This window comes from Nothoprocta perdicaria, unplaced genomic scaffold, assembly GCF_003342845.1.
Source record: "Nothoprocta perdicaria isolate Ctin4 unplaced genomic scaffold, notPer1 scaffold_47, whole genome shotgun sequence".
Classification (NCBI taxonomy): domain Eukaryota; kingdom Metazoa; phylum Chordata; class Aves; order Tinamiformes; family Tinamidae; genus Nothoprocta; species Nothoprocta perdicaria.
The window spans coordinates 2,364,494-2,392,086 of record NW_020455721.1 but is presented as its reverse complement, the minus strand read 5'-3'; the positions used below and the strand labels follow the sequence as shown (position 1 = coordinate 2,392,086).

Below are 27,593 nucleotides of genomic sequence, written 5' to 3'. Positions count from 1 at the left end.
GGGAAATGGTGGGGGTTCCAGTTTGGGGAAAGTGTTTTGGAGGCTGTGCCTAGCATGGGGGAAAAATTATATTCCCCATGCCCAAGATGCAGGAGTCCATAATCACTGGTCTCCCACAAATATTTCTGCTGTAATAAGAACTGGAAAAAGCAATATTAAAGTTTCTTACTCTTTTTATACTACTAAGAAAGTGATTTAATTCACTAGCAGCTAAAAATAACAGCTACTTCGAAGCATGAGATGCTTTGGCTGGAGAGATGCCCTCCTTTGACCTACAGGCTGCCCCATGTACTCCTTTCTTCCAGGACCGATCCTGCAGTCTTGACTCACGTGAGGAAGCCAACGGAAGGCAAATGGTTACTTATTTGACTAAGGGCGGTGCAGCAGGCATCAAGTTTGGCAATTTTGCTTGATCCCTCTCTACAATATGGCCTTTTAAAATCAGCCCATAGATTTTATTTCCATTAGTTAGCTTTTTTAAAAAAAAAACTTGAGAAGATAATAAATATCAAATCAAAAACCAAATAGAAATAAAAGGACCATAAAAGTAGAGACATTGCTTCCGTTTAGTGGGATGTACAATAATATGAATAAATAATACTAAGAAAGGCTAAATTAACTATGCTACATAGATGGCAACACATCTTATTTCACTGTTATTTGTCATCAAGAAGACACGCAGTCCAGAAATTCGTGACAAACACACTGGCAGAAGCCATAAACCATAAGAATGACAAGGCTTGAAGGAACGAGGCTTACAAAGACAACCCCAAGGGTGACTTTCTTAGATACCAGCAAGTAAATCCCTAAGGGCAAGGAACTAAAGTACAGCAGCCCTAGCAACCAAACTAGCACCCGAATTGAAGTCTGGAAGAGCAAAGATGTGCAGTTCCACACGGTCCAGTTGTGGGATACAGTTGCAACAGAGTCAAAGCTCGTCGGCCTGTAAAACTCCACCACGGGCGTTGAGTTCAGGGTCTGGGGGCTTTCTCGTTGTACTTCCATGATCGTTATAACCAGGCAGTTGGAAGAGGTGTGAGAGGGACTAACCAGGGACGCCAGCCTTTTGGGGGTGAGCAGCAGTTCTGTTGGGTTGTCTGGCAGGCACTTCTTCCCCTTTCCCCCGCAAGCTAAATTCAGAAGGATGTTGTTGTCATCAGGAAGACTGCTAACCTCGTCATCTGGCAGGCAGGTTTCGAACCGACAGAACGGGCACACTATGACTCCTTGAGGAGAGTCTCCAAAGTCTATGATCTTGCAGAGGCATTTGGCACATACTCGGTGACAGCACTCCAGCACCTTTGGTTTCCTCTGTCTCAGGTTATAGCGGTTGTAGCAGATCTTGCACTCGAGCTCATCTGAGCTCTGGGGCTCCACAGACTCCTCTGCTGGTTGAGTGGTCATTTCTTCTGATGGTTTCACACTTGGGGCAAGGGGAGTCGATAGATAATTATGTCACTGGGTCTTATTTTTAATTCTTTTTCCCAATAATCATTTCACCCATGTCAATCAGGAAAGGAAGAGATGAATTGTCAAAAAGCATCAGTAGGAGTCATCCATTTTCAGCTTCTGCTAGGGATGCTGTGCTGCAATTCCTCTACTACAAGGCAGGCATCCATGTAAAAAAGACAATCTGGAATTTCTGTGTGGAGAGAAAAAGTAATAAGAATATAAAAAAAAAGTGAATAGCTGTAGAAGGGAAAACAAAGAAGCTTTTTATAAGCTTAACTCTTCTTGCTTACCTGCACTTATAAGGTGTTCTCCTCTAAGGCTATTCTATTCACCTATAGTTTCTTCTCTGACATATGAGGTATATATAGCAGTCATGGTGATAAAAATTCGCCTCACTCTGCACACATTTCTTTTGGACTCATGAGTAGCTTTGATTCTCTCATCCTATGAAATTCTCAGCAGAAGATGCAACCTAAGCAGTCATTTGTGACTCCCTCTCCTACAATCAAGCACTTGTGTTCTCAGAACGATGGGTGCTGCACTGTATTTTGCACCCTCTTAAACTCATTCACAGGCAGAGCAGCTGGGGTCTAGCTGCTTTGTCCAGTTCTCTGGGCCTGCAAAAAAATGCAGGCTAATGGAATATGAAAAAAGTGACTATTTCGGTAAATTATTATTTCTTCATTATTTATTTTAGTAAAAGTTTGGTTTATGTTTACCAAAAACGTGCATTTTTTTCTCTTCCTTTGGCAATTTTTATTCACTCCTAACGTTCAGGTATTTGTGCCTTTTTTAAGGACATGACAGAAAAGTCTCTCTTTCCAGCAGTGTGCTACTTCTGTCAAGAGATTTTATCTGCTCTCCACCAGGTACTGCAATGTCTCTTTCATGGGTCTCTTGTTCCTTCTACCCTTGAAAAAAAATTCTATTATCTGTCTTCCTGCACAATATAGGTTAGTAACACAGTAAAGAAAAAACAAATAGGGGCTCCTCTCCAATCTACTTTTTTTTTTTTTTTTTAAACCTTTTCCAACTTCTTCAGTGCTTCAAGTTTCTAGCTCTGCCTTACAATGATTTTTATTATTGGTATTGTGACTATCCTTGTGGTGTATTCTATTGTGGTACACAACCACAAAAAGATTGCTCCACCATTCTCAGAATGTACAAGCTAGACATTTTCTGACAAAACTAGGTCTTTTATAATCTGTCCTTTATCCTTGTCGCACTTGGAGTTTCCTTATTCATTGATAGAACTCTTTATTTCATAAAGAGTTTATAATCTGAATGATTTTTAGGCACATAAAAATGTCACAAGAAGCTAACTTACCAGGCTGGAGAAGCCACACAATGGACCTACGAAATGAAATGCCAACCAACAGGAGGGCAAAGCACCACTGCAAAAGGCAGAAGCAAAAGGAAAAGCATCACTGAGAAAGCAGAAGTAAAGCCAACAAACAAAGCTATGGTCTTGAACTTTGAAAGTTCAAGAAAGTTCAAAGTGTCTTTAGTTTTCCATACCTGCGGTGAATTAGAATAACTAACATGCAAATGCTTCACAGTTAAGACTGGCAAGCAGTGTCTTATGGCATAAAACTAGATTATTGTATAGCCAAACAGAAAACGTGTCTGCTTCTCATGGAAAATCGTAAGCTGTCTCTGATACCACCTGCACTGAAAATCTTTGTGTTTTGTTGTCAATCTTTGAACAAATAATTCCAAGTTTTCACAAAAAAGTAGACCACTTTCCAAACAATTCTATTCACACATTTATCATTTCTGCTTGAATGCTCCTTTGAGGAAAGATAGGAAGAAAAACTGACAGAATTTCCTTCATTTAACCACCCTTTAGGTGGCTGAATTTTGCATTACCAATAAGAAGTCACAACTCTTGCTGTCTTGAGTAGTAAAATGGGATCATTAATTTCCAGAAAGCAGCAATCCTGTTATTTTGGTTTCTGCCTATAGCTATTATGCAAATTATTTTCAAATTTATTTTACTGCACGTACAAGAAAGCCACTTTCATCATGCTTCTCTTTTCACATAGTCTATTCAAAATGTATCTATTAGTATTAAATATCAGTGATTGTAAACTTCCTTCTTTGGCTAAGTCAGATGCTGAATTTCTCTTTACATTTTGTAGTTTCATTAGTGCTTACTATTCTGTATTTATAAATGTTTTCCTGGAAAAAATATAATGTAACCATTAATTCTTATTCATGCTATTCTCATCATATCTATTCTTTACCTTTTCAGTCCTATCACATTTTTGGATGATTCTGTCTTTTTGCTTTTCTACCTTTTTCCTTCCTCATATCCATTTATACTGTTAGGCCTGGAGCTGAAAACTGGCACTTTTTTTAGCTGTGTGTTCATATTCTGCCTGTTCATGTTCTGCCTTCTTCTCTTTTCCAGCTACATTATTACAGGATGTCATGTGAAGGTGTTTCCCTATCTCATGTTCAAATATTCCATTTATGTTGGGATTTTTATTAATACTAGACTGCAATTTTCATTGACTCTTTCTAGCCTTGGCCTCCAGAGAAGAGTCAAGTATAAATCCCTTAGTGCAAATCATAGTACTGATCTAGCCTCTTTGAAGTTATCTAAAAAAATCCTAATGATTCGAGATCAAATCAAAGTCCCACAGTCTATTTTTAAAGCACTGGGTTTATTCTTTCTGAAGTTACAATGTTTGCCAGGAATACTGGAATCTTGACACTATACAACTCTGGGCAAATTGCTCTAAGCTGGAATTTGCCCTTGCTTTGAGCAAGGGGATAGAACATCCAGAGACCTTTCCAATCCTCCTTATTCAACAATTTGATGTTTCTGTATTCTTAGCCCACTTCACACGATCTGTCTGTGAAGCTTTGTCTCTTACTGAATGAAGAATCAGGCTGACTGTTACTTACTGAAACAGTCTTTCCTGGGTAATTACTCTTTCATTTAAAATACAAACACATTTTAGAAGAAAGCCTAGCTACTTTCTGCTATTGTTTCCCACAGAATGCATTTGCCACAACCAGCACAACCTGCTGCAAGGCTGCACAACTTTTCATTCCTGTGCCCATTACGTAGTGCAAAGCAGCTTTCAGAACAAAATACGAACAAGCTAGACACGTTCAATGACAACAGCATCCCTCACAGTTTATCCAGGAATGAGCACACCTGCTGTTGTCTGATAACCACTTTTCTTGGTCCCATCAAAGCAAGGACTGCAGGAGTGAATTCACTATTCCTGTAGGCTTAGCATTCCTAAGGCAGCTCCAGTTTGGACTTTCTGTCTTTTCCTTCCCCAGGCTGACCTGTATTTTATTGTCTCCTCTGCTTGACTCAGACTGCTTTGCTAGAAAGGGAGTAAAGTTGATGACAGAGAAGTAACTTGACCAGGTAACAGGAAAAAACAGCAGTCTCCAGCTGGCCGCTGCAGGGCAGTCCTAGAAGTGGGACTTGCACAGACTTAACAGCACAGGGAGCATCTTGGCTTGACGAGCAAGAGGAGGCTACTCACAAAACCAGACTGAAAAAGAGCAAGCCTGCACGGATGGCCAGAGAGAGCACAAGGCCACTGCTGCTTGCTTAGCCTGCTACTAATCGCTGCTGAGTTGCAGACCACGGGCTTTCCCCATAGGCCCTGAATGAGAGGTGAGTGACTTGTGGCATGTGATGGCCACCCTTTAAACTCACCTATCAACTGCTGCATTCACAAACTGTGCATAAGAAGCTAAAATTGTTAGTTGCTGATGAAACTCTTTTGATACCAGACGTTAGAAATGCTGAGAGGGCAAAGCAGATGGGATATCTGTTCTTCTTCCCCTCACTAGCGGAATATCATCCTTGCCAGGATTATCAAGCCATCCATTTATTACTCAACTCACACTTTCTTGTGGGGGCAACTGAATTTTAACTTCCATATGAAATACTCACAAATGCATACATGAAGTCAGCAATTAACCTGCATAAAATATCTCCATGGAGCTTCACAATATATGATGTTTTCAAAAGTTTTGAAAGACTTGCCTCTAAATGCAAGCCAACTGTATTTAAGAGAATAGGAGAAGGAGAAAATAGCCAGCAATAAATAAATATACAGGAACTTACTTTCTGTGAAGACGAACCTCTTGTGAAGGTTCACCCACAGGGAAGACAGGAAATGCCTATTCTCCAAACAGGCAAAAACTGGTGGGAAGGAGGGAACAAAATTAGTACAGCAAATATACCATATGGGAGATCCTTCAGTCTGTTTTCTCAGAGAGAGAGGAAGTTGTCCAATTTCTCTGGCTTGAATGGAAATACCCATATGTTACTATTTCTATTTAGAGAAACACATTGGAGAAATCCCATGTACTAAAATTATTTCTGTAAAATAACCCAGAGTTATCTTTACGGATCTGTTGTTAATTTTAAAGCACTTCCAGTATTACCCACTAGCATACCTAAGCATTCTGAGGTGCTATGTCTTCTAGCAACTACATATTTCCAAGTGTTAGAAATTCACACCAAAAAAAAAAAAAAAAAAAAAAAAAAAATTAATTACCGCAGTTAAGGAGATAAATTATGCTTTGAAAGAATGGTCTTAAAATCATATCAAAATACTTCCCTTCAGGAATCTCACAGAAGCTCTTTAATCACTTCTGCTTCTCCAGACAACCTGCAATCTCTTCTCCAGCCCAGAGCAGGAGACACACGAGTCTCCCGTGGCCCCCCGTGCTCAAACAGCTCTGCTGCCTTCTGACTCAGCAGGAAGTGACCATCTCTCTGGATATTTCCAGCTTGTGCTAAGCACAATACAAAGGAGAAGAAAACAAAACCAAACCCCAAACCCAAACAGTTTTACTAATCTGACAATTGTCCAGGCTACATTCAACGTGCCGGCAGCTCTCGGATGTTCAACCTGTCTGGTGCAGAGTTTCTGCTGCTAGTGGATGGTTTTTAAAGCAGGGGCATTTCCCTGTCAACTCCAATCAACGGGTGACTTTGCACCAGAGTTAAACAACGTGGCACCCTGATCCGTGCTTGGGGTCTGGTGAGCTCCATCAGCTGCTCTGGAAAATGCCTCAGCACATTCTTTTCATACACACAAAGTATTTAATAGCATAGACAGGGAGGCTATTTCTCCAAGAAATCCCAGGAAATGCCATGCACAGAAGAGAAAATCCATGACATACACAATAAATATTCGTGTTTCATAGCTAATATCAAACATAATGATTTTTATCAGAAGTTATTACTATAATACTCAGCACGAGTCCTTGACTGATAATCTCACAATCCTCTATAATGATATAAAAATACAAGAGTAAAATGTTCATGGGTCTCTGATCATTTAGTTTGAGAACTCATATAATAGTATTGTGTTGTTTCGAATAATAATCAAATCAAAAAATCAATAGTTGATGCTTTTTTTCCTTCCCTCTCGGGAACTAAGCAGGGAAGACGTTATCCATATAGTTAGCTAACATGCTTGACTTTATTCAATATTGTAACACTAGCTGTTAGGGAACTTTCTACATTTTTTGCAAGTGCATATTCAGTAGCAACAGGCTCCATTTCCTCTTAACAATACAATTTGCAATAATTTTTGTCATCTCAGTAACTCATGCGTCAGCTCGTAACAGAAAACGGTATGAATATTGGGGAAGGCCTTATTGATGCCACTCGATCCTGAATGACTTTCATTCTAGCTAGAGGCTACCACGGTGCTGATATGAATCTTAAAAGTGACCGTGATGTAGAAAAAGTGCTTCATCAGTTAGGCTTGTGGACACAAGCAAAACCCTTTTCAATGTTTCCCGAGACAGATGTATTTCTTATATATAATTCATGAACAATTGATATAGCAATACACCGAATGACTACTTAATGTGACATGCAGTTGTGGGTTGTTCTGCGGTTGTATTAAGAATAAAACTAATAAAGGACAAAAGGGGCTGATCTCTTAATAGCTGTCTCGACGTAAACAGACACCAAATTACTGACACTAAATAACTTGACTTAAAGAGACACCATTACACCAAATCGCTAAGTAAAAAGAGGTGGCTTGAAATTTGTATTTAAATAGTAACAAATTTAATTTAATTTTGGAAATACACTATTTAAACATAATTAGTTCCTTCTAAAACAATTTTATTTGATTCACAACCTGCTTGCTTGGGCTTCATAAGTATTTTCTCCTATACTCTTTCCTTACAGCCAACGGCTTCTCCTCTCTGACTCTGAAACCAAGAGAAATGACCGATGGCAATATGAATGATATTAAGACCGTTTCTATTGCAAAATACATTACTTTAGAGAAAGGTTAAACACTCTTTTTTTTTTGTTAATAGTTTTTTTTTTTTTAGTGGCTTCCTCAGATAAGATAGAGTTCTGTTTCCCTACTGTAGATTTTGTGTCCTTTGGAAGGTCTTTTGAGAATAATTGAACAGGCTGTAGGACATTGATTCTAGGATATGACTTGAAAAGATATATAATGATAAATAAATAAAAAGCTTCCCACTATTTCTTATTATAAGCATAAATTTTTAATTATGTGACCTGCAGATATGCCGACCATTTATCTTTAAACTTGGCATATTAACAGCCAGTCTGGTTTTGTGTCAGGTTTCTGAATGTCTGAAGATAACACTGTGGGGGTTTGCCTCCTTGCTTTGCCTGCTACTGTATGTTGGAATATAAGAACTTAAAATGAATCCATAAAATAAAGTACATGACTTACAAAAAAACCCCACTATTGTACTGAAAGTGACACATGCAAAACGACAAATGCCAAATATGGCAGAATTATTTCTCTTAGGACACAATTTCTGTTTTATATCATTTGGGAGGGGCCAGAAGGGACAACATTTAAAAAAAAAAAAATAACCATGGCTACATCATTCAGTGAGAAATATCTCTTCACAGAGGGGGAACCATCTTATGCATTACAAAAAGTTCCAATCAACCTTTAAAATATGATTTAAATAGACAGCATTAACTTTGTCCTGATGGAGCTGAAAATACTCCAAGAATGGAAGAGAAAGGCACCAAGACTTCTTTCTTTCTCAGTTGTTGTTAAGAGCAATCTGTCTAGCACGTAACAATATTTCTCTTGGTCCATTCTGTTTCAGACTTTTCCGAGGATAATGACTACATGCAAATTTTTTCCTGTATTGTCTAGATATGCTAGTACAAACACTAAATGGTGGGTGGGGGATTACACAGGGCAATACTGAGACTAAAGTTTGCATATAGTTTGCCTATAGCTGGTAAGAGGGCTTTCTCTTATTGCTGCTCAGACTTTGTGTTGTTGTCCTGCTCTGAAAGCGAAATAGTAAGGAACAATTGTATTTACTTCAGTCACAGGACATTTGCATACCACATGTGGCAAAATAATCCAATATCAATACAAATTTCCACTCACAAAACAACTTTTCCAGGCCTGGTCTTCCACCAGCACACTGCTTTGGAAAAGCTGTCAGCCCAAAGCTAATCTAGTTGATGTTACAGATAGTCTCAAAGAGTTTAAGAGGAGAAGGGAGGGCTCCAGGAAACAATACATTCATCTGGTTTTACTAAATTGTGAGAACACCATTTTTATTCACTAAAAATACATATTTAAAAAATATGTTGCTGAGATAAAATTTTATTTTTGCAATATAGAGACATTTTGCTTATTAAGCCAAAGCCTATACTCACTTATCCCTTGATCTTATTATCTACAACTAGAAGCACAATGCTATCACAAAGTAAAATGTCACTATCAATATATTTCAAAGACAATAAATATCTGAAAAGCGATGCTTTGAAAATGTAATATTAGCAGATCTTGCTAACTAAGTTGTATGCCTTCAACTGCATCTTTGGCACTCAAGGATCCCTACAGATCGGTGCCAGGTAGGAGTCATTAGCTTGGACTTTAACTTGTATTGTCCTCTGACAAGACTTTTCCACTTATCAGGAAAAGCCCTGCTTGGCTTGATTTATATGCAGAGATAATAGCTGTAGGAGCCTAGAAAATTTGTTTTTAACTGCATATTTTTTCAGTTTGGCTGCATCAAACAGCCATATTATCAACTGACACCATCAACTTTGGTAATAAACCTTTGCTCAAATAAGTAAAAAGTCTCATTATGTTTTTATACAAAATCTAAGCTCATTACAAACCACGAGCTCTACAGGATAGGTGAATATGGAACGAAATATTTGGAAATAATTACTTACATATCTTTATTTGAATGTTTCTGCTGAAAATGGGATTATAAGAACCATCACAGCAGCTCCGCTTCATCTAGCAGGGCTTCACAGTTGCACAGTAGCTGCTTGCAAACAAACTGGAAAAAAAAAAAGAAAAAAAATACTGCAGGCATATGGATAATTCTAGACCAATATGCATGAGATAAAATCGCATATATTTAAATAAAGGATGAAATGGATTGAGTTAATTTGTGTCGAGCAATATGCACAGCTGCACTCTGCCAAAAATGCAAGGAAAATTTACTGCTATTATTTTATGCCACTAGGGAATACAGAATCCTCTTAAACAGCAGCTTTAAGTGTTAGTCCGGAGATATCTTCCTAACTGCTGTAAATGACTCCAGGATTGTCGGGGATCCATGAAGTGCTACACTACCGGTCTCAGCGCTGGAGTATTTTGCTGGCGAGATTTGCTGAACTCAGATGAAGGCTTATAAAGGACTTAAGCTTCAAGGAGATTATTATGAATTGCTCTGGTTATAACACGTTGTTTAGCAGTGAAATGTGATGTATTTTACACAGCATGAACTCCCACTGAAAGAGGTTTAGTGCTACTTGACAGACGACTTCCAGAGAGGAACAGAATCCTCATGGTTTGGAACCATATATACAGTAATAATGCAGAGACTACACGCTGCAAGGAACCAGTTTGTTCTAATTCTCTTTCCAAAAGAAAAAGAGCAGAGCTACAGTATTTTGACATCATTTGTAACAGCTGAAATGTTAGGCAAATTCAAAATGTTTGAAGTGTTTACGTTTGAGCATCTTATAAAATGTAAAGGGAACGATTTGCTTCAAGAGTTTTCAAAACTATTCTGACACATCCAGAAACACATTGGGCTTATTGAAACTAACTAGAAAGAAAACAGAGGAAGCACAAAAGGGAATTCTAAAGGTTTAAAAAGCAATATAGTCCTTAGAGGGTCCTTACGCTTGCCTGTTTGCCTGGGTTAATGTAAATTAATAAGTGAGACCAGATATTGCTGTTTTCTTAACTGGTTATAATGAATTGGGATATTAGTTTAAGTGCATTGTTACAGGTTGTAAAGGACTAGGAAAATTAGAAATCAGAACACTAACAAATTCTGGATTTATATAAATATAAATCCCATCAGCAACCCGGCAGCTTTACCGACTGCCCCAAAGGATATCATTTTTTTATGGTACAGTATTATGAGTGAGATTCTTGTCTGAGTTTTATGGAACAAAGCAGGGAATGAAAAATATTTATTGCTTTCTCCTAATTAAGAACTTTGATAGAACCAACACATACCTGAGAACATCTTAAAATATTTTTTAAAAAATTCTCTCATAATAAATCTCTTCTGTTCTCATTTTACTTAAAGCAGGTGAATGGGAAGTTTCTGAACACTCCATATGCCTCCCCCCTCCCAAAAAAAAAGGCATATGAAAAAGATGAGTTAGTAAATGACCTTATTTAATAGACATTACAAGATGACATATTTCACAAAGACCTCATTTCCAGTGTGCTGAATGTACACACTTCGCAAAAAAGGGGAAAAATCAGAAGAACAGAGATACGTAAGAGCTATTTAGAAGCTGAGAAACATCTGGTTTTATTTTTTTTTTATGCTATTACTTTTCCATGAAAAGCTCCACATTTGAAGCATCAATATGGCATACTGCTGTTTTTTAGCCTACTAGACCACAGTTTATAGGGTTACAAATACTGCACTAGTAATCAGTGCAGAAGGCAGCAGAGCATCCCCTGTGACTCTATATAACCTCAAATTTCTGCAAACACAAACCATATTTGCAGCAAGCTCAAATACACTGTTTTCCTCGGGCCTGGCTTTGTGACAGAAGGAGCTCTCACTGAAATTGCATAAAATTACTTCTAGCATCTTCTGCGGGCTCAGATGATTACAGCCTTCCTTGAGGACTTGAGAGCTCACATTTTCCTTCTGTCTTTCTGGAGGGCACCCTCAGCAAGGGTGCCCTGGAGGACACATCCTTTCAGCTGTGCTGGATGCATTTTGCCATAGAAGATACATCTATACTTCAAAATGTGCTGCAGCTTAGAGATAACCAAGCCAGGTCAAGTACTGGGAGCAATCTACTTGTGACAGCATGTATTTCTACACGAGCTAATTTAATCTGGTTTTCATGAGATTCAGCCAAATCTACCTACAATTTCGCACTACATCATCCTCCGTTTAGATCCAGGCCAATACATCCTGCCTCTCTGTAACCAGTCCCTATACAGCATTAAGCTACACAACACTGCATTTTGAAATGTATCGTCTTCTAGGATATCTCCTGTCACAAGTTTAACCTTTCAATCCCCAAGTTTCCAAACTCATCTCAATTTGAAGTAGGCAACTTACAGGACCAGTAAACACACACACAAAAGGAGACTTTCATCTCCACTTACTCAACACCTTAGGCAGATGTTGCTATTGATATCATGCCTGGCTGCCTTCTTCCACATGTAGCCTTGCAAAGTTTCATAAAGGGTCCATTAACATGCTGGGTATCTGAAGCAGCACAGCTTATGTGAAACTACAGCTTTGAGCATCCTTCACTTTCAGGATTTTGCTCCTGATAAACTCCTAGCGAAGTTTATATTAGGCGGACTCACCAGACCAAGCAACCACCGCAAAAAGGCAATCGTGCATCAACACAGCAATGATGATCACAGCTTTGGATGCCAGATCAAGACATACATGACCAGACAGAGCCCTTTACACAGGAGCAATTCTTCTCTTTGACAAGGTTATCTTTTAAAGAATTATCCACTGTAAGGGTGGAACCCAGACGGAGGTTTCCAGATTATAGATTAGCTGAAAATGCTAAATTACATCCTTAAACAAACAAAACTTCTAGACACACACCTAAGATTGATCTCTGATGACAAAGCTGCTTTTTTGGATCACATATAGTGCATGTATTCAAATACACGAAAGCTATTGAAGGTTGGACTAGATGATCTCTAGAGGTCCCCTCCAACCTTGAATATTCTGTGATTCTGTGATTCTATTCATATTAGATCAAATAAGGAACTACTGGGAAAAGGACTGTGAGAATATGTCTGTCCTTAACTGGAATTTCTTCCACTTATTTCCAAATTTTTCTCACTTATTTCAGCCAGTTCATGTGATTTTTTCCCTGTTAATTAAGTGCTCCTTCTCTACAACGAAAAGCAAGAGACTATCACGCCACCCATGCATGAACAAGTGCTTTCAGGGATCCCACTCAACTGCACATACAGCCCTGTACAACACTTTAAATGATGCAATTTATGGCATGGTGTGGCAATAAAAGGATTCTTATGACTTTGTGCAAAAGGCCAGAGTGGTTAAAAGCCTTTTGATTAGCAAGACGGCAATAGGGCATATTGCTAGTTCATTAGAAACCAAGATACTGTAAACTAGATACCCTGGTGTAAATCAAGAATGATTCAACTGAAAACAGTGCAGTGGGAGCAAATATAATAACAGATCACACTGGCTTTTGTCTGGGTTTTGTTTCAGAGCACAAACATCTTCTTGGTGTTTCTAAATCTTGTTACTGACTCAAATACCCAATTCCTAAAAATATATAAATCCTGCTCAGAAAAACAGCAGCAGCAACAAAACAGACTGTATTGATTAGAAGACTAATACAAACAACCATTAATTTCTGCTTGGCTTTCGTCAGTAGCATATACAGTTGCTCTGTTATTGGAAAAAAAAAAAGGTTAAATTATTAAATACTGTAAAGAACTGTTCTTTGTAGTATTTAAATCCAACTGGTGGACAATGTCAGTAAAGTACTACGATGGCATCTAGTAATTCATAAGGACTGTAGATTATTGTTTTCTACCCCAAAAAGATAAAGTTGTTTTAATACACTGGGATGTGCAGAAAGGGGCAGACAAAACTCAGGGACAGTGCTTATGAATGCACAAATTGTGGCAGCCTCACTGGCAGGCTACCAAGTCTGGAGGACCTACTGATCCAATATCATGTGAATGAAGTATTTGATTCACTCACACTGATGGTATCGTGTCCAAACGAGACATTACAATCGCTGATGCGTCTCATATTCTGCAAACAGATCAGGTGCAACTACTAGCTTATTACACTATGGTTTTCAAAGAGCTTTGTATTGCACCCGCCATCAAACGCAATCAGCAACCATTTAACTTCGTGAGGTTTAACTCAGCTATTCAGGAAAAGAAACCAAGTGCCATGCATTAGAATTGTCTTTAAAGTTTATAAGACATCTTAATAGCAACACTATTAAGCACTAGATCTAAATGGAACAAAAAAAAGTCCCTTCAGGTTATCTGCTCTTTGCCTCTTCTAAGCACTCTGCAGTAAATCTTACTCCTGCTTATGCTTGTGCAAGGCCACTGAACTCAACTGCTTTGAGTTATTGATGATGCATGAGTGTAATTGAACACAGATTACAGTTTAACAAAGTTTCTATTTCCAATTCTTGGGATTCTTAAAAGAAAGTTCTGAATAAGTTTTTGAAAAGAGTTTTTGAAAAAAATAAAAAAAAGAGCAGGAGTATCACGGATCTCAGTGAACACAGAATGGACAGTGTAGAAGAAAACAGGGAGATAACAAGTAAGAAATTTCAGAAGAAATGGTTTCTAGACTGGCATAATTGCAGACAGCAGGGAATGAACACAGCAGAAAGCACAAACAGTGAAAGAAGGCCTTAAAAGTGATAAAAACAAGATGAATTTGCAGAGAGTTTCAAAGATGCCAAATTATATGGTTTAGGAAGACAGCCAAGGAATGTAAGAGGTTTGGATATGGCTTCTGAAGGCAAGAAATGCAAGTGTTAGGTCAGTAAAAGATGAGTAGGTTACAGGTTATACAAGTTACAAGAATCAAATACCAAAATATTAAGGCAGAGATGGGTGGATGAGGAAAACTGTTTGTTCTACAAGATAGGCATGATAGGAAAATAAGGGACTAATCGAGTGTAAGACGAATTGGAGAAATGAGATATGGTTTCTGTTTCCCACCATGAGAAGGAAAGACAAAAATAGTGAAGGAGAATGGTAAAGCAGTGGAGAACCCAAGCACAAAACTTAGAATAAACTTTTAACACTGGAATTCTCAGTAAACTAGGCAGACTGAGATGTCAGCAAAAAGCAGCCAAAGTGAAATATCAGAAGTTGTTTGTATTTTGTGATATGGCCAAATTCTGCCACTGTTAAGTTCAACTGCACATGATGGTAGCTATAAAAACCCAGAGAAGGCTGGGGCTAAGATGCAGGGAAAAAGAGCATACACAGTTGTCAGATCCCCAAGCTTGGTTCCTTTAATGGAAAATACTATTAAAGTTAAGGGCTGGTCCAGGGTGGCTACCAAGACTCACTGCAGCTCCAGCAGAACAGAGCAAACCAACAAGGGCTCCCCAACAGCAGCAGAAGGGATGGGCATGCCTGCTTTCCAGTAACGAGCTTTGATTCCATATAGGGCATTACAGTAGAGATGAAAGAGAAAGATTATCTGTGGATTCAGCCTCATACAATCAGTTCAGCACAGTGAAGAAAGAACAAAACAAGATGGGAGTCCACAAATTGGGAAATTCATTCCCAGAACTGCGTTTTTTTTTTGACTGAGACACATAATCCCCACTATTTGCAATATAACTGTGGTGTCGCTTTAACAACGACTGAGAAGACATTTCAACCCTGGCCACCTGGAACTGAGTTTATAGCCTTCTGATCATAAACACCTAATAGACCATTTTTTCGTTATGTTTTCAAGGATAGGATTATTTAGCACAAGATTTAAAACATAAAATAATCCCTCAGAGGAACACTGAATTATAACTTTTATGATTTCAGAACACTGCAGATTTATTATTATTATTATTGTATCTGGGTGACCAATCCATGTTAAAAAAATAAAATCTTTAAGTCTTACCAGTAAGGACACTGACGGACAGAAGAACTGAACATTTAAGACCTGAAGTTACCATCAGAATATATTGATCTTACTTCTTGAGTGAGAGACCATAGAACAAACTCCACTCATTCCTGCAGTTAAGTCCTAGAATCATAAAACTGTTGAGATGGGAAGGAGCCTCTGGAAGCATCAGGTTCAAATCCTATTTCCTGCAACCTCCAGAAAAGAGCCTTGCAAGCCTGGGTTTCACCAGTGCAGCCATGCCTGGAAGGGAGTGCGCCCAGCTCCCTCCCTGCAACCCATGTACTCACAAGCACCAAGGTGCGAGATACTCTCCTTGTAGTGGAGGACAAGGGACTCCGCTATCCAGTCCTCCTCTTGGCTTCTTTTTTTGTTGCCTGCTGGATGTGCAGCTGCTGGACGTGCCTTTTTGTTGTCTTCAGGAGCGGAGAGTGACAGTCAGTCACCCTGTCCCACCTGGGTGAGTCATGAGGAGCTCGTCCTTGGTCTCCTGAGGTGGGTGTCCTGGGAAGCTGCACGGAGATGTGTGCTGTGACCTGCTAATCTGGGTGCCATCAACAGCCATTCCTATAGCCCTTTGTCTGCTCTTCCTTCTGGGACTTCCACACCCACACAATCCCATTTACAGCAATCAGGCTTCCTATTGCAAGTCCCTGCAAAAACAGCTCTGAAGTTGCCTTTCATTCGGGTTGCTCTGGGCCTTAATCAGATCCAAGGATGGAGGGTCCACAACCCCTCGGGCACCCATTTAATGCCAGACTCGGTGAAGAATTCACTTAAATCCTCACGCCTCTTTCACGGATTTAGAGGGCAGCCTTTCATGCCACTGTGACTGTGACCTCCTCCACAAAGCACATCCCCAGGATGAGAGGTTGGCATTAACAGCAGCAAAAAGGGACAGCAAGCTGAACAGAGTATATTATATGGGCAGTTTAACAGGCATGTTTGGCTACCTCCCATTGCCCATATTGATCACTTTGTGCGGCTCTGGAGAAAATAAACTCTTAATAGAGTCTAACTTCATATTAACTCTTAAAATCTTAGTAGACCCTCAGCCTCCGCAGTGGCTCACTAAAGGCAGACCTTCTTGGGGGTGTTGGCTACTGCTAGTAAATCTGTTAAATTCCGGAGCTCCAGTTTCACCCCCTAGATGCGGAGACCCAGCTGCGTCACATCCGGGGGTCTAGTCATCCCACAGGATGGCAAATCTCTCTACTTCCAACATGAGTTTGGCCATTAAGCTTTAGCAAGGCACTGCATGGAATATCTGTACACACGTTTCCATCCACAGGCCTCTATTTCATTATATATTCTTGGGTTTGGGCAAGAACACTAGAACAAATGTAGAAACAAGACTGAGCTTTGATTATATTTGAATCATGCATTAACTGCATCATCAAATAAAGAGAAATTTACAATTTTATCTTTTCTGCAGAAAGTCACATTTTCAGCTAGTTTTCTTCATAATATGACCGATGATTCTGACTTTCAAAGACAAGTCTAACTTACAGTGTGTTTTCCAGGAAAAATTACTGATGGAAATTGCTGCCTCACACACTACACTTCCATGCTTCTCAGTGCATTACTAGATATTGGGGAAAATACAGAGATATATGATACTTCAGAGTAAGAGCCAAAATTGTGATTTGGAAAATGAAAACAGGCACTACTGTATCCTCATAAAGCAAATTACATCAGGTAAAATACTATGGCTAATAACAGCTGTTTGGCTGTTTGCATACAATAATATTGGATAAAGAATTTTATTGAGATTGAGAAAAATTTTAAGACATAGTTGTCCTTTAAAGTCAGGCCCTTAAATGGATATTGACAGGCAGGGGAAGAGGAGCACACACAAACACAGACATGTCCCTCCCAAAGACACTTCACATGGAGGACACGTCTCTAAATGCTGATTCATGATGGAAGAAAAGAAGAAATTAACAGAATTATCCAGGAGGTGCTTAAATTACGCACTTTAACCAACTTAAACCTGGATAACCAACTTGAAGCTGGAATACAATACCGTTTCCACAATGCCTTGTATTAATGACTAGGTGGCTCAGTTGGACCTGTTCCAATGATGAACAATAATGAGGCGAGAGATTCGCTATTTAGCTAATTCACTCAGACTAGGCAGGGGATCAAAGATGCCTTTATAGCTCTCTATTCCTTAACAACGGCCCATTTAGGTTCAAAATGTAAACGAGAGAAACTTTCAAACTGGTTTAAAGTGCGCATATCTGCTTAGCACATCCCAGGGCCCAACAGGCAGGTGCAGGAATGCAATGGTCACAACATTTTAGCCCAAAACAATCTTCCAAGGACACCTGGCACGCAGGAGAGGGAAGAGAGCACTATCCTGCCCGAGTCCCCTTCCTCTCAGACCTCCAGCAGTCCAAAGGCTCCCTTTGGTGCATCCGTGGAAGTTCTTTGTTTATGTGAAATGAAAGCTTGGCCTGCAAAATAAGAATCTTTATAGTCCTCTATGGCATCTGGAGCTGCGCAGAGGAAGCGAGCTCTGCCCATGGCACTGGTGGAACCCAAGGCTTTGGCTGAACAAGAAGCCCAATCTTTGCACATTTCCTATCGACACAATTCCCCGTGGTTTCCCCATCACGGCGCTGCCCACGGGCGAATGTACGAGGCCGCCTGTTTGCTGCCCAGCTTTGCAGACGGGTGAATAACCATTCACGGCGCTGACTAGAGCCTTTCTTTTGCTGGGAATGGGCACGGGGAGCTGTGCAGGGCAGCTGCTCGGGGTTTGGGTGCCAGCCCGAGGGGCCTCGTATGGCACGGTGCACGAATGAGGTCATTTCTGGAGCGGGCTTCGTGGGAGCTGAGCCTCTGCCTCGTGCTGGGAATGCCGATGAAATTGCTTTCCTAAGAATTTGTTTCTCCTCTCAGAACAATATAATCTTGAAATATATCAATTCACTTTTTTTTAATATATTGATTCCATTTTTTTTCCCCGAGTTTTTCAGGCTTTGCCTGTTATCTGAGAGCTCCACGCTCATTTTTCTACACTTTGGAGCATCTGCTTGCAGTTATGAGGCCTAAAACTCTCCTTCAGTGCATTCTCTAGAAAATTTGACCTAAACATTACACTGTGTACCAGTAGCACAAAGCTAGGGATATTAATCTACTAATATTACTGCCAGGATAGAAGTTCATTCTTATCCACGTTCCTATCCAGAAAACCTTCTACTCATTCATGGTTTTTCCCCCAACACCTCTTTCTCCCACCTTCACTATATTTAAAATACAAATAAGAACAACAACAACAACAAAATCTCTACCATTTCAACTGAAAAGCGATGCCAAATGTCCTTCTCTCTCCAAATAACACTACTGCAGATTCTCTGGAAATTTCTGAAGCATCTTCCTTAGTGTACTTCTGCCTGTTTAGACCCTAAATTTGGTTCAGTAAGAGCTGCATTTTGTGTCTTGCCTATATATTGTCAGCATTTTAGCAACAAATAGCACCAAATCTAATCTATCGTCTTTACTGTAACATATATATTAAATGAAATGTTAATTTTACAGGTACACCACATCAATGAAAACCTCATGGAAGCCCTCCCCAAATCTCCAAATATATTTACAAATGTAACTGTTCAAACATTATCAAAAGAACCTCAGACCAGAAGCACTGGGGCAATGTTAACCTTAGTCCTCAACATAGACTGAAAATCACATATGTTTTGTTTTGCAGGAGTTGGTGTTTGTCATCGCATTAGTTTGTGTTTCCTTTTGTTCTTTATCACTGTTCTAGTTAACACTACTAGTATATGAGCAATAAAATAAAACATCAAGAACAACTCTTTGCAACAACTTTTTAAAAGATGCGTTCAAATAAGGTTGGATTTCCTGAAATCACAGGAATGAAATAAATAATTGTGACAAAGATAAGTTCAAAGAACAAAGAAAAAAGATACCACATATTGCTACTGAAAGAATTTCAGAGCAAAACGGAGAAGGTGACAAATATACAGCATGATCAGATTACTGTTTGGTAAAATTTACTATTTTATGACCAGTAGGTAAATACTCTTTTGGACACCTACATAGAGTTATGTCCACAGTGGCTCATTATTGATCATATTGTGTTAAATTATTTCTCTTCCTTGAGCAAGAAGCGAACAAAAGTTCACAAAGATGAACTGTTTGTACAGCATTTTACAGCACTGCACCTATGCAATATCCACATATACATCTGTTATGTCAATCTACACTCCTGATCTATCTTGCTAATACATATATATGTTTGTACATTAGTGCCATTTAAGATACTGTAGCTTTCTTGAGAGGGTGGATATATAAATATGTGCTTATGTGCATATGGACTAATACTACAGAAAAGCCATGCTACTCGGGAGACCCACAGAATTTCAAAAATACATACATACACATATATATATATATAAAAAATATACATATTTTATGGTCTATATTCGTGACAACATAGTGATTCAAGCATCATCATATTAAGAGCATTCATAGTGAAAACAGATGACAAGACCTGCACTAGTGACAATTATTTTCATAGGCAAATTTACTGAAACAGAATAAGAGCTAGAAGGCTTATTTTTAAACAGGGAGTGAAGTTCAGAAGGCTGTTCAACTTACTCGTTCATACTCCTATCTGAGTAATCAAACTGCATTAAAAAGGGAATGCAATAAAGTTTCTTTCTATATGTTATTGTGTCATACTTCTATCCTCCCAAATTTGATGACAATCTGTATTTTAAAAGCTTGTCAACAAGTGTTACCAAAGCCTTATATTTACGCCGATGAGCGCAATGAAGATTATCCTCATCCCTAAAGTGCATATATACACACTTTACCATGAAGTAAATGCTTTGACTATGTTACAGTAAGTTCATATAAAGACATTTCATAATGCAAGTGTTGCCAGATCCGTGATCACTGCACACCACTGTCAGGCAAGTCATCTCGGGAGTTAGACCAGGGGAAGGGAGACGCTGTTACATTCATTTTTTTCCCCATTCCAGAAGCAATAAAATGCTTTCAGCTTTCTGCCAGATGGTACAGGTGGGAAAAAGATTCATAAAAGATAATTTAATGTATTCTTTAAAAGACAGCTGTCATAAGACTGTCTGGAAACTTACTTCATTGGGAATTTTATGGGATTCATGAAAACGCAACATTAATGCTTCTCTTTCTGTATCACCATGATGCCATTAATTTTCAGCTCTGCCTCACTCTTGTAAATGCTATTTTTCTCTTCCCCACCCAGGAAAGCACCCTTTTTCAGATCCTTACTTAAGCACATCTACAGGTATGGACACGCTTAAGTTCCACTGACATTAGATATATGCTTAAGCACAATCCCATTGGCCAAAGCTGAGACTTTATAGACTAGGATACAGTTTTGTAGAATATAATCTATAAAACAGAGATGTGCTTCTCGAGGAAGCATTTTGGTGAGCTTCCAAGGACTTACCTGCCAGCTGCCAAGTTGGCTTATAGCTCTGGGCTCTATCTACTCATCCAGTCATCACTGAAGCGACTGATAATAAGAACAGATGATTCATCGGTGGTATCTTCTCTGCTCTCTTTTTGTCCTGTGAGAGAGACAGCAGTTTATGATTAAGGTGTTAATGTTTTAGGCTAAGAGACTTATGGTACAAAGAAGACAGTTATTCATCTGACTAGATGGATATTTGCTCCTGATTTTGAAAGAACAGAGATGGCCAGAAAGGCAATCTCCCATCTTGAACTGATCTTTAAATCAACAGACTCTCACACCTATCGTCCCAACTATAACACATGGTTATACTTGAGAAAACATAAGCTATGCAGTCAGGGGACACTCTCTCTTTTGCTTCTTTTAGATAGATCTGACCAGTAAGATTGTATTTCACTTCCATTTATTTAACCAGTGTTATTCACAGTGTTGACTGTTAACTTCATTAATAGCACAATCATCAAAGACTTTCATCTCAAAGACTCACAGCAAGGACAAGGCAACTGCAGGTATATGATGGAGGGGAATAGTGAGAATATGCCAGAATATGGGAAAAAAAAAGTAGAGAGGACCTCCACCCAACAATAACTTCTTTCCCTCGAGCGAGGTGAGCAAAATGAGGAAATAACAAAGGAAAAGATTATTTCTTTTTAATGGTGAAGTGCTTTCTTTCTTGTTGCATAGTTATTTTATGGGATTGCTACAGAGAAAAGCAGGATTGTTCATGTAATGGGGCACCTAACTGCATAGTGTGAATAAGGCATTGGGATTAAAAAAAACACAGACATTTTTTCAGCAAACATGTGCTAGAAGGAACCATCAAATAGAGATGTTTCAAAATGCTTCAGGACAAGGGCTAGTAGATGTTATCACCATGGAACTTGAAGGAAATACAAAGCAGCTGCTGATAAATTTTATGGATTGCACCAAGATTTAGCAGAGCAATAAATTATGAGGACAGGATTATTTGGCAAACCTGGCTCACTGAAACAAAATGTATCTGCATCCAGTGAGATGCAAAGTCTGGAAAAATCAACCCAAACCTTCGGAATGAGGCTGGAATCTCTTGGTGGGGGCAGAGGGGATCTAAACAGGTATGGATGGCAAGTCGCTGAGTATGAAATCCTAGCAACAGGGATTTAGAAACATGAGAACAGTGAGGATGGAGAAACAGGCATGTTTTACTCCTATATACTCCACTACTCTTGCTTCAGTGAGGGTGATGCTAAGATATTTCAGGTAATTCTGATGCCCACATTCTTAAAAGGATGGTAAAAAATGAAGATAAACAGCAAAATCTGTTTATGGAACGAAGTGAAAGGGAACTAGATCACAGGAATTAAGGCATCAAGTGCAAAAGGGTTCTGATTCAGTGGACCCAGGCAAGTAACGTCAGAAAACTGGAGCTAGAGACTTTTGTATTTTTAATGTAGACCTGAGCATTGGAATAAACCACAATCAATGGTTTCTTTTCTTTGTGTTTGTTTTCAAACCAGGTAGATGGCTTTAGGAAAGCACAAAGTACCAGTGGTACCAGTTATGTTGAATAAAATACTGTAATATACAGAAAACAAAGCCAATTACTTGAGAGTTACAGAACATCCGTCCATATGCACCATAGCATGGTTTAATTCCCCAGTCGCACATCACTTTCTTCCAGTGAGCGTACAGGATATTTGGGCTGACCCTTTGGTAGCTGCCTTGTGGGGGCAACAGGGTGGGTTCACGGGCAGTCTGCAGAAGCCACTTGCTTCCCAGCACGTGGTGGAAGATCTGCAGAACCTGCACGGCCACAGCACTCAGCAGCACAAGGGAACCCGCTCAGTTGTTAGGCTGACAGCAGCTTTACATTTGGTAAGCAGCTTCTGCAAGTAACTCTCAGAGCTTGAAAAGGGTTGCCAGGGTATCTTCCAACATGGAAAAAACATTTAGTTTCATCTAACTAGATGTTTGTAAACACCTTTGGCAGGCATTTGGGGTAGTCCTTGAATCGTACTTTGTTCAGGTGATATATTATATAATGTCTATGTGCTATAAGGGCTTTTATATTCCTCTATCTTTTTTCAGTTCATGTGTGTGCTTGTTAATATGCCAGCCAAATAAAAGCCCACAAAGAAAGAGACAGTGCTGGGCTTGGTGCTGGGTTTAAATGGTGTGTAAAGAGCGGGCTGTGAGGGCTACAAACTAAACAAGAATAAAACCAGAATGTTTCACTAAAGGACCGTCAAATACTCTGCTCTTCATGAAGCTTCCTGTGGAAGAAAGTGATGTGTGACTGTATGACTAAAACTGTATTGTAGTTTTGCTACCTTCTACATGAAACTATTCCACAGTGAAAACTTCAAGGTCAGAGACTTTTTAAGCAGATTCAGATCAGGTCAGTGCTCATGAGTCACCAGGGCTGGAATATTTCCTTTCAGATCACAGGACCTCATCTCCTGCGTGAGATTTGCAGATTGGCTCTCCATTCACCTCCCTGAGAAGGGAGGCCTCTTTCTTGTCCATGACCTGCCGACCATGGTGAGATCCCCCACCTGGATCACGACCTTCCCCAAAACTACCATGCAAAGGTTTGGATTCCCTGACAACCACTTTAGCCGCAGAGGGTGTTTAAAGCCTTGAGGATTTAAAAACCTAAGTGGTCTAAAAGCAACAGATGGAAACCATAAACCTTCATCCTGGGCCTGGCACCAGGAGGAAACGGAGAACACAGTTTAATACTTACGGTTCTCCCAGCCAGGACTCCTCCAGCCTAACCTAATTCCAGCCCCATCTCATCCCAATTCCTCATACCTGTCCCAACCAGGTTGCTCCCACCATGCTCCCTGACTCCAGGTCTACGTCTCCATCACGGGCTGTACATCAACTCCCGCTTTCCTCCTGACTTCAGTCCCATACATCTGCCAGCTTTCTGTTTTAGGCTCCGCTACAGTTATTCTTCTCAAACCCAGATTACCACATTCCTGCTTTCTGCTGGGCCTCCACCTTCCCCATACCACTCAGATCACTGCTAATCAAAGAGGAAAGCTGAGAGACATCACCAGATAATTTCCCTGACTCCCAACTCCTGAACACAGCAGCACAAGTAGCAGTGCTTGACCTTGACTGATGCTACCTCCACAACTCAGCACATTCCTACAAAACATTCATGAGCTGAGGTTGTCAGACGGTCATAAACTCTGTAACACTTGGGCTAAATTTCCCGGGAATAGCAAGAGACATCAAGAAAAAACCTTAAGGAATTTCAAGTTGCTGTTCAACACTTCAGAGAGCTGGAGCAGCCCAGGTTGTTGTGCTGCATGGGTTAAGATTAATTGTTGTTGGGTAATTTAAACTTTTACTGAAGTTTGCACAGATCTTGCCTGGAGAGCTAAGAAAGTCTTGTATTTAGAATTTTACTAAAAGTAGTACTTCTGGAAAAACTAATTTGAGTTAAAGCTTCACATGAACACACAATCATTTCAGAATAATTTAGTTGTAAGCCCTACCAGCCCCGAATGTTTGGATCAGGCTGCCTACAGTGCAAAACATAAAACAGGAGAAGGATAGGTATACTTAATTACAGCATTTGTTGGGCCTAACTGCTGTGCTGCGTCAGATCTGCAGGGAAACCAAGCTGAGCCAAACCACAGAGGGCTGAGGTTTAAAAATCACAGAGTTTTAGCGGGTTAGAAACTTCACATCTTAGACTCTAAGAGATGGATAAGCTTCTTCATGGGCTTCTGCAAATTAATTTGAAACCTAAGATGTATGTTTTCAAGGCGCCTAAGTTATCTGCAGCTTACGACAGTACTCTTATACCGGCAAATGTTTTCTAGGAAAGTCATAATTACCACATATCACACTACTCTAAGGTACACCTGACTAAGCACAGTGTATTACTGTCAGAACATTAGCTTGTATCGGGTAGCGAGCGTTTCGGTGCATAATGTGTGCAAAGGCCACAGGAGAATTCCCTGAGCTTTGCTCTTGAGGTTCCCTAGCCCTTCTTAGCAACCTTGCTGCAAGCAACCTCCAGACATGAGGTGATAAGTGTCTCTCTACACCTGAAATAACCGCTGGTTAGGCAAGCCCACATGTCAGCTCCAGAAAAAAACAGCTAATTTAGAGTCCTCAGACGTAAGATAAAGCATATATTAAACCAGGACTGACTAAACCAAGCAGAACATGGTCAAGCCTTGACCTCTGCATAGTATAAAGCTTTACAGGTCTCTTTCAAGACAACTTGAGAATAGGCTTTCTGTGAAGATAGCTGGGACTCAAGGGCCTCAGAAAGGTGTGAAATGACATAGTCTGAGCAACTATCTAGATCTGTGTAGGCCATCAGACTCTTTCACGCATCAAACTACATTATGGGTCATATTTTCTATAGTACATTATCCTGTTTCTTCCCTGGTACTGCCTCACCTTTCATTTCATTTCACTTCAATTTATCCCCTCTGATAAACCTCATCAAATGGAGTTTGCAGTTGTTCCACTTGTACTAAAATGGGACATGTCAGCAGAGCCATAAATATTTTGCTTATCCTTTTGGCTTTTAAGATAGGATCATAGCGAGTTCTGATGTTTTGCTCATTCTCTGCCATGCAGTCCAAGGGAATAGAAGTCCCCAGGTCTTTATTACACACAGGTGACCTTTCGTTTCCTACTAGGTGCATTCAATTTCAGATTGCCCAGAGTATGATCTTCAAATGCTATTTTCCATCATGCTAAACTAACCTGAGGTCTCCATTCCTATATATTTAATAAACTCAAGAATTCGCTCTTCAGTTTTGTATAAAAACAGAGGTTATCCAGGTTATGACATTTTCAATACAACAACTGTTGTGGCACTTCACCAAGAAGCACAAGACAAACACTTTTAAACACTGCACAGAACACTGCAATCAACATAAGCAAGGAACTCCACTGTAAATTTTGCTTTTTGCTTATGACTGAATAGATCTGAATTCTTAATATAAAAACTAAAAGAGAAATATCATAGCAATAGATGCAATAGAAGTGTTCAACCCTAATTAACCTTCATTTAAAACTTAATTCCAGCTATATGCTTCTTGCGACAGAAGTCTGTCTCAATTTTATATGCTACTCATGTTCATAATTGCTGGAGACCCATATCTTCTTTATCTTAACATTTCCTTTTCTCATTTCTTTCACTGAGATGGCTTTGATAGGTGCATCTTCCATCTGACTGTTACTGTTTTTATTTAATATTTCTGCAAATAAACTTCTCCCAGTCAATACCCAGGCTTTGGGTTCTCATATCCTGGTATTGCCCTACATACAGTATTTTAAGTCTTGAATAATGTGATAGCTTTTCAATTACGTGCTCCTTACAACACCGATTCTTGCCTACCCACTCAATAACTATTGTATCCAGGCTCTCCTTATCTCAGACACTATTCCCTGCTTTTACTGGTTCACACCTAAGAGGATTCCTGCTCAGCGCGCCCACCGGCTGCTCACACACCCTGGACTCACACTTACAAGTAGATTATTTCCTAAATCAGTCAGCAACGAGCAACAGCAGCCGTTCCTTCGGACACGATCATGCAAGCTCAGCCAGCCTGCTGTCAGTTGGAAGCTGCTCCGAATATTCAACTTGTGCTGAAATATATATGATCGAGGCGGTATTTATGCAGGTACTACCCACACTGTTTGGGTCCCTGCTTACCCACGGCTAGGACAGATGTGGTAGAGTTAAGATAACAGAGACAAACCTATTTTTTTCATACAGACTGAATAGCAACAAACTCACTCCACACAAAACCCGAGGGCACTCCTACTCCTAAGAAGCAGCAGTAATTTATTTATTACTTTCCAGTTCCAAACCACTCGTATTTGGTATTTTTAACAAGAAACAGCATTTTAAAACTACCACCACGCTTGGTACCGCTTTCCTTTACGAGGCTGCCAAACTAAGCTTCGTCAACAACAGCACGCAAGCCGTCCTCCCCATCCCCACAGGCGGGACACGCTCCCCGCGGCGGAGGTTAAGCCGAGCCCACGAGGCTAAGCCGAGCCCACCGCTTGCAGACCTCGCAGCCAGCGCAACCCGAAGGGACCTTCTTTCCCCCCATCAGCTCATCTGTAAAGCCCTGCCTTGGGGACGGGAGCGCGGGTAGAGCTGCTGGGCTGGGAGAGGGGAGCCCGCAGGCACCCCGCAGCGTCCAGGGGCGCCGCATCCCCGCGCATCCCTCCGCCGCGGCCATGGGCAACAAGAGCCACGGACGGGGCCGCTTCCCTCCCCCGCCACACGCCGCTTGCCCTTGGCCTCGGGCGCACCCGCGGACACCTCCGGCGGGCTGCCAGCCCGAGCAGCAAAATTAATATATACATATATGAAAAAAAAGGACAACTTTAGGCTTTCGGCAGAAATCGCTACGCGCCCCCCTCCCCGCCGGCCCCGCTCCCAGGCGCGGTTTCGTGCGCGCCCGGTGCGCGCGGCCGCTTCCCCGCTCTGCGCTCAGGCGGCGGCGGTGTCCGCCCTGCCCCGCGCTGCGCTGCGCTGCCCCGCGCT

General features: G+C 40.3%; 1 protein-coding gene across 2 annotated transcripts; it reads right to left on the bottom strand.

The window, feature by feature from the left end:
- Positions 1 to 57: 57 nt before the first annotated feature.
- Positions 58 to 23,489, bottom strand: RNF182 (ring finger protein 182). 2 transcript variants are annotated; one of them, XM_026047053.1, is made up of 6 exons: positions 23,383 to 23,489; positions 21,050 to 21,170; positions 9,653 to 9,762; positions 5,555 to 5,632; positions 2,780 to 2,846; positions 58 to 1,642 (listed from the first exon to the last, which is right to left on the bottom strand). In XM_026047053.1, exon 6 carries the CDS (start codon positions 1,402 to 1,404, stop codon positions 667 to 669), a length of 738 nt encoding a protein of 245 aa, XP_025902838.1. In that variant the 5' UTR covers positions 1,405 to 1,642; positions 2,780 to 2,846; positions 5,555 to 5,632; positions 9,653 to 9,762; positions 21,050 to 21,170; positions 23,383 to 23,489; the 3' UTR covers positions 58 to 666. The 2 variants fall into 2 exon arrangements, with proteins under 2 accessions (XP_025902838.1, XP_025902836.1); XM_026047051.1 differs by lacking the exon at positions 23,383 to 23,489 and having other exon boundaries at positions 21,050 to 21,200.
- Positions 23,490 to 27,593: the final 4,104 nt, after the last annotated feature.

Coding starts and splice junctions, on each gene's coding strand:
- RNF182 (XM_026047053.1), bottom strand. CDS start 1,404: ATGACCACTCAACCAGCAGAGGAGTCTGTGGAGCCCCAGAGCTCAGAT.